The 8,060-nt window shown below is 35.2% G+C and overlaps 1 protein-coding gene across 1 annotated transcript; it reads right to left on the minus strand.

The window, feature by feature from the left end:
* Positions 1 to 2,595: 2,595 nt before the first annotated feature.
* Positions 2,596 to 7,550, minus strand: LOC114476068 (homeodomain-interacting protein kinase 2-like). Its single transcript, XM_028467324.1, has 7 exons — positions 7,030 to 7,550; positions 5,276 to 5,442; positions 4,639 to 4,830; positions 3,990 to 4,171; positions 3,639 to 3,876; positions 3,460 to 3,549; positions 2,596 to 3,123 (listed from the first exon to the last, which is right to left on the minus strand). Exons 1-7 carry the CDS (start codon positions 7,067 to 7,069, stop codon positions 2,596 to 2,598), a joined length of 1,437 nt encoding a protein of 478 aa, XP_028323125.1. The 5' UTR covers positions 7,070 to 7,550.
* Positions 7,551 to 8,060: the final 510 nt, after the last annotated feature.

Raw genomic sequence — 8,060 nt, forward strand, 5'->3', positions numbered from 1 at the left:
CATAAATGTTCTCCTTTAAAATATTACATAATCAGTGTTGGGAGTGACTAGTTATTTTTTGTAATATATTCCTTTTTGAAGTAACTCAGTAGTGTAACTCATTACAAAAGTGAAAAGTGGTAATATATTACAAGTTACAATGAAAGTAACTCAAGTTACATGCATAACTACTGAAGATTCCTTTTCTCACTGTTTGAAATTATTTGAAGGGGGAAAAAATGATCATTATAGTTAAATATAACTTATGGGGAACAAAAAAAGAGCTTTCTGCTTTTGAAACAGCAGAAGTATTTGACACAAAACTTAGATGTTATTCAAACACTATCAGTGTGATATAATTAGTGTTCTGGACCAAAAGTAACTCAAAGTAGTGTAACTCAGTTACATTTTAAAAAACAGTAATAATGGAAAACAAATATATTACATTTTAATCCCAGTAACTAGTAATGTAAATATATTACAATTTTAGAGTAACTTACCCAACACTGTACATAAGTACTACCCAGCCAACCATCTAATGACCAAGTTTAAAAGAGACATTGATGTGATTTGTTGTTTTTGTGGAACCCACCTGGAAACAGGACAACATCTCTTCTGGTCCTGCTCTTCAGAGAATGTATCATTGTTCATCTTTACAAAGACTTTGCACTGAAATGAGAGGATATTTTCTTGTGTTTTTTAAAGAAAATAATCTAAAGCAAATGTTTTTTTTGTTTTTTTTTTTGTTTTTTTTTTAAATAAACCTCTTGAGTATTTTGGCAAAATATTACATCCACAAGTGTAAGTACAGCAAACAAAAACCAACCTTCATTCACTTTCATATTAATATAATAAATTACATAAATCTCATTAAGAAATCCAAAAATAAAAAGGCTCAGAAAAACATTTACATCTAAAATATTTGATTGTATGTGAACCTCCTGGCACTCCATTTAATATTGAGCCAAAACAAAACCTCAACTAGTATTTTATTTCTTTTTTTAAAATTTATTTGGAGTGAGGTAGGTTTATGCTGATGTTTAATGGAACAAAGTTTGCAGTATGACTAATGTTTAGTCTGAACATCAAGATCAATACATGTGGACAAAGAAGTTGAGTTAAAAATAAATAAATAAATAAATAAAAAATCGTGTTACACACATTCATGAATACGGTTTTTTATTACAGAGTTTTTCTACCATAGGGTCGCCTGAAATGTTTAATATTTAATGAGAGAAAAAAAAAATTAATTAAAAATACAAAAAAAAAAAAAATGTAAAAAAACAAATTAAAACATAAATCTAGTTCAAATAAAATGCAGTATAATAGGTGAGCTGGCGCATGTTGTCACTTTGAGCCCTAATTCTGGCCTACTCTATATTTTTAACGCAGTATTACAAACATTATCAAAAAATAATTCTAGGGGGAAAATATGTGTCTGGGGTCACCAGAAATGTGTGATATTAAAATGGGGTTACAACCCAATAAAGGTTGGGAACCACTGCTTTAGCCACACTTGACAAAAACAAATAATTTGCTTTAAAAAAAAAAAGGAAAAAAAAGAGCATTATTTAAAAACACGTTTTCCATGGCAACTGTGGAATCTCTCACCCTATATAAGCAATTAGTGTGTGTGTGTGTGTGTGTGTGTGTGTGTGTGTGTGTGTGTGTGTGTGTGTGTGTGTGTGTGTGTGTGTGTGTGTGTGTGCGTGTGTGTGTGCGTGTGTGTGTGTGTGTCTAAGGTGTTGGTTCCCATGCATGAGCCTCAGCATCTTATTTATTCTTTTTGTCTCCTTGTTTATTTCTGTGTGGCATTTTGCAGCAAATTTAACCTATAATGGTCTTTTTGGTAAGATTTTATTGAGTTGAAAAAAATCAAGATTTATATTGTGTCTCGTTATTTCGAGAAAAAAATATTGAGATACGAGTTCTGGTCCATATCGCCCAGCCCTAATGCCCATACATTTGGACCTACTGTATGGTTATTAATGGGAATAGTGTGTGAATGATCATGGTACCATGATCAGGATCATTGATACAGATAACTGACAAATATCTGACAAAGAGGATATTTAGGTCTTGGTGTAGGTTTTGCTCTTGTTTATCATTTATTCTGATCAGGCATATTTCCACCCAACATTGATGGAGTGCGACCAGTACAACAGGAAGTCAGGGCAACCGTGGCTCCGCCCCTTCTGCAGGTGTCACTGGTCACAATTTTATGACTGAATTGTTTTGTGTTAGCGTGTATTTCAGTATTAGTTCTTAACAAAAATTTAAAGAGAATTTACAAACCTGCAAATCCAACTGCAGCGGTGGTGGAAGGCTGTTTTTGATTTAATCTAACAATAAGCAGTTAGATCAAATCTGAGTCAATCAGAACACCAAGGTTCTAGCGTTTTCCACCTGTTCTTTGATCACCTCCAGTTTAAGTCACTTATTATATAAATTAAGAGGCTCTTAAACTACAACACAAACATGGAACAAGAACAAAAGAATAAATATTTACATGTTTATTTGTTAAATATAAAAATATAAAAAATATATCTGTGAAATTCCAAATGATCTAAAACCAACTATTGAACATACAGTATATGTATTTACATGTATAAGGATTCACTTCTTGACAAAAAAAGTCCTGATTCTTCGGAAAAGCCTTCGAATCCTCTTCACCAAAGAACGTTTTTTTGTTCCACTTGAAGACTGATCCAGAACTTGATCATTTGTATGAGTGGGAACAGAAACCAGGTCCACATCAGTTACAGGAGGGAGATCATATGAAGCTTCTTCAACCAAGGCATCACAACTGATTGAAAGTTCTTCTTCTGGCAGAGTCACATTGAACATATCCCAGGATGTAGCGGCCAAATTCAGTCTGTCACCATCGTTTGATTCTGTCACACAGGCTTGATCCAGAACAGACTCTTCACCAGATGCAGGGCAGGTTGTGTTATCAACCTGTGAGGAGGGTTGATAGTGTCTGCTGGTCTCCTGCTGGTTGAGGTGGGATGTGGTGAAGAAGTGGTGAAACTGAGCCTGACAGGGAGAGATCCTTTCATCTCCATCCAAGCGCAGGAGATGCTTCAGCAGGTCGACAAAGGCTTTTCTGTCCTCAGCCTCACCACTTTCTTCTCCTGGATGAACCTGCATTTTAATACAAGACACTGGTTATTACACAAGCTCACACATCAGGCATATCAGTGAGTAGTTTATGGTCAGGATATCTCACAAGCTTCATGGCAGTCAAGACTTAATAACAGGACAGTGAATAGATTTGGACACTGCATGAATTTACATCAGATTTTGTTTAAAGGAAATTTCTCATGCATCATGAATAGCATTTTCCAAATAAATGATCTAGAATATTTAAACAGTAATCTATGTCATCCATGTTTTAAGAGTTATTAAACTTAAAAACTTGCTTTTTTTAAATTGACAAAAAACAAATGTTTAAATAGAAAATGTTAATTCAAAACTTACATTAACCAGATCATCCAAAGAAGAGAACTCAACGAAACGTTGTTCCTCCTCAGGTACGATGTTGTTCGCAGCTTCATATTCCTCTGGTGTCTGGGAAAACAAGATGAGTGTCATGAAGTTCATTGTAAAGTTAAACTTTGGTGAACTCAGGTTTGCCGAAAAAAAAACTTCAGTTTTACCATCAATCGCCATTTTGGGCTTCTCTCAGCCTCACAAAAGAAGCTCCTGGTGTGAACCCCGGCCTGGAGCTGGTCATCCTTTGGTAGACCAAGAAGCTCTGAAACACGCTTCATCATCTGATAATCGCAGGACACAGACAAGAGGTTTTCTCCAATGTAGAGGAATGTGAGCAAACAACCCAGGCCCCACACATCAATGGCCTCGCTGAAGGGAAGGCCAATGGAGACTTCAGGAGCCCTGAGGAGCAAGGACACGAGTTAAGAGTGAGAATCTGTGACCAACATATCAATACAATACAATACAGGTTTGTCATAACCACAGCTAAGCCATGTGAGGAGAAATCCTCCTACCTGTATCCTAGAGGCTGAATGTCAAGGCCAGGCTCCATGCTGGAAGTTGTAATAGCCAGACCAAAGTCGATTAGTTTGACTTTCAATGGCTGGATCTTCCCACTGACCACCATGACATTGTCAGGTTTTATGTCAGTGTGAATGATTCCAAGGTCTTTCAGGGAATCTAAAGCCACCAGTAGCTGCAGAAACAAGATCAGAAGACACAGGATTAGAATAAACATTGTCTGTTTGCTGTATAGGCTTTACACCAATCTGATTGGCCTTTCACCAACAAATAAGAAAGGGTTTGAAAATACATCATTTCCGCTACTTGACTTCCGTCATAGTCTAAGTAGAAGTAGAAGTAACCCTAACCCTAACCTAACCCTTTTGCTGCTGGTCAGATGAAATACCGATCAAGACCAGACGTTAAGTTACAATTCAAAAATGAATGAGAAGAAGGGGGTGTATCTGTCTTTAAAGGGGGTGTACCCGCTTACAAACCAAAACGCCCCTTTTTGCTGCTGGTCGGATGATATTGCATTAATTTGTGGTTAAAAGGTCACACACACACACACACACACGCACGCACGCACTCACGCACACACACACACACACACACACACACACACACCCACACTCTGACAACAAATATTATAAACTATACCTGTTCAGCAATAGAACGGATTTCACTCAGACTCAGGTACTCCCACTCTCGGTTTTCCATTAGAGTGTAAAGGTCGATGTCCAGAATCTCAAATACCAGGCAGTTATAGTTCATGTACACAAAATGCTCATAAAATTTGAGCAAATTTGTGTGGTCAGCATCAAGGACACTGATTAACTTCAGCATGGAAATCTGTCAAAAAAAAAAAAAAAGAAAAAAGAAGAAGAATCCACAGTTTGATTTAAAATACATCATCTGGTTCCAACAGGTCTTAGATAATCTTATATTGTTATTTTGCAAATATCAAAAAAGTGCAAATGGTAACAAAGTTTGTTTTCAGTGTTGGATTAGATATGAATAAATATCTAAAGTAATAGGTACAAAAGCTATATAAACAAGTGTAAATCAGCTTTACATTTACATGTATATTGATATGATATGTACATGGAATATTAGGTTATGAATAAATAAAAATAGATATGTTTATTCCCAAAATTGCATTGAAGAGAACAGAAGTCCTGAAATGTACATTGCTATGTTGAAGTAATTACACATTAATAACAAAAAATATTCTTCATAGAGTTTAGAAGTAGCAAAACCTGAGCCCTCAAATATGATAGAAGGTACAAACAAGTACCTCATGCTCAAGATCTTCTTCAAAGCCCTCCTTGATTATTTTTACAGCCACCGTCTCATTGTTGCTGAGGTTCTGGCACTTGACCACCTTCCCAAAGTTGCCTTCACCAACACACTCCAGGATGGAGTAATCCACAGTGCTGCTGTGGAGAACCTGAAGTTCAGCTGCTGCAGTAGAAAGAAAGAACAGAGGGTGAGTATAGACTAGTTCAGTCTGTGTATGTGTCTGTAGTGGACAACATATTTTCTCCATAATTGTATTGTGGTTTCCACAGTCAGTGATGGTTTGAGGTGCCATGTCATGTGCTGGTGTTGGTCTACTGTGTTTCCTTAGGTCCAAGATCAACGCAGCCGTCTACCAGGAAGTTTAGAGCACTTCATGCTTCCTGCTGCTGACCAACTTTATGAAGATGCAGATTTCATTTTCCAACAGGACTTGGTACCTGGAAGAGACTCAATGCAACTCATACAACAGTTAGTAATTTGATTGGAAAAGAGACGTCACATTCCATGAGTGCTGATCAGGGTTGGGGTCAATTAAAATTGTAATCGTGTAATTGATAATTAAGTACAATTTTTGTTTAATTATAATTGTAATCCCATTTGAAAAATTATGTTGCTGTTGTAAGAGTAATTAAACTGTAATTGAATTCAGAAAATGTAATTTTGTAATTGTAATTACCACGTAAATTCTATAAAAATTGTCAATTATAATTTGACACAAAAATTAAAGAACCATGTTACAGTTTTATGCACAGTTTTACACATATGTAGTTAACAATTATGAAAATATTTTTCAAATCCAGCTTTTCCACATTTTACCATTAAAAAAATATAAAAATTGAGGGGTACACTGACACATAAAAGGCTCAGATGCCCACGACAAAAATATTCGAAGTTATAGTTTCATTGATTAGGAAGCCTAACAATGTAACCAATGGATAGGAAATAAATTAGATGATAGAAATAAATTTTTAGTGTGTTTTAGCTGATTTAGGACCTGTTATCATAAGAGATGCTAACAGAAAGCTAACACAAGGTTATTTATTTCAAGCTCAGTAATTGTGATTGGACTTTAGTAGTTGAAAACACAATTGTAATTGACTTTCTGAGGATAAAAAATAATTGTAATTTAATTGTGATTAGGAAAAAATACTGCTCACTGTTATTGTAATTTAATTGTAATTGAACATGGGTAATTGAAAACGTAATTGCTGATATAGATCAACAACAGCACTGGGACTTTATACAGACATTAGTCAACGGTCAGTTAGGAAACGTTTATGTGTTGCCTGGCAACAGCTAATATCACACTTGAGGTGGTGCTGTTGGGTTAAATATCAGCACTGGTATGATTATCAGAATCAGAATCAGAATTCCTTCATTAATCCCAGGAGGAAATTACTTTTGTTACAGCCACTCAAGAAATAATCACAAATAAAAGAATAAACGTTAGAAAGAATAAACGTTAAATAAGTGTATACAGTAATTAAGTAAAAGACTGTTAAAAATAAGGATTAGAAAGATACAGATATTTACAACAATCAAATCTACACCAGTGCTGATATTTCAGCACACCAGCACTCCCTCTGGTGTGATATTGCTTAATTATCCATCTCAGGAATAAAATACAGGAACTATTTTTATGAGGAGACATAAATACTTGCTGCTACACCACTGTAATAACACACACTTTCCAGTCTAAAGGCCCTCTCTAAAGTATAAAAGCCCTGTTTGTCATTGAGTCTTTCTTACTTGCAGCAGCTGAAGTTCCAGAGAACAGAAATTGGGACATTTTCCACTCAGATGCTTTAAAAGTCACATAAACAGTTGTCTTCACAATGCTCACTAACTGCAACTGCTCTGTCTTCACTGACAGCTCGTTTTCATCTCATACCTGCTCCTGATTGGTTGAGGACGTAGTGCCCTCTGCAGCCAATCAGATACGACTTCTCATCGGTTAAAAAACAATCACGTTGTGATGGAGAAGCCCTATGCTAATGACCTAATGCCCCGTTCTGAAGTGCATACGATATAGTAGGTGTAATGTAGTGACATCTATCTGTGCTTATTTTCCGTTTATTCCCGTTCTAATTCAATAATCTAACCAAATACACATAGGCGAAGTCTTTAGTTGTTTTCTCCTCCAGTAGAGGGCAGTAGTGCAGCCTCAGGTTAAATCAACCTCATAGAGAAACAGTAGAAGAAGAAAAAGGAGGCGGAGCTTGAGGTTTGAAATTCTCGGGGCTTGACAAACCGGAGTGAAAAGACTTAATAATATGGAGGACCAAACCTGAAAAAAATATAAATAAATAATAGTATAAATAAATTTAAGACATTTAATTATTTATTATTATTATAGATTTATAATAATTATAGATTGTGATTTCTGGATTTTTCTTTTTAGGTTATCTCTCATACAGTGGACATGCACCTTCCATGAAAATTCCAGACCCCTCCATGATTTCTAAGTGGGAGAACTTGCAAAATAGCAGGGTGTTCAAATACTTATTTTCTTCACTGTATATATATATAAAAAAAAAACAATTATGGATTTGATTTCTAATTAATGTTGATTATTGAACTTCCATTTAACAACAGTAAGCTGCTGAATTAATTGATTACAATTTGATAAATTTAATAAGAAGAATGGATTATTAATAGTCTAGAATAATAAAATCAAGATCAATTGATTTTATTTCCACCACCACTAGAGTCCCTGTTGTTTTTGGTCAATAATTATTATGCTTAAGTATTATGTTATGATAGCATTTCAAATGTTTTTA

This window comes from Gouania willdenowi, chromosome 14 (genome assembly GCF_900634775.1).
Source record: "Gouania willdenowi chromosome 14, fGouWil2.1, whole genome shotgun sequence".
Taxonomy (NCBI): Eukaryota; Metazoa; Chordata; class Actinopteri; order Blenniiformes; family Gobiesocidae; genus Gouania; species Gouania willdenowi.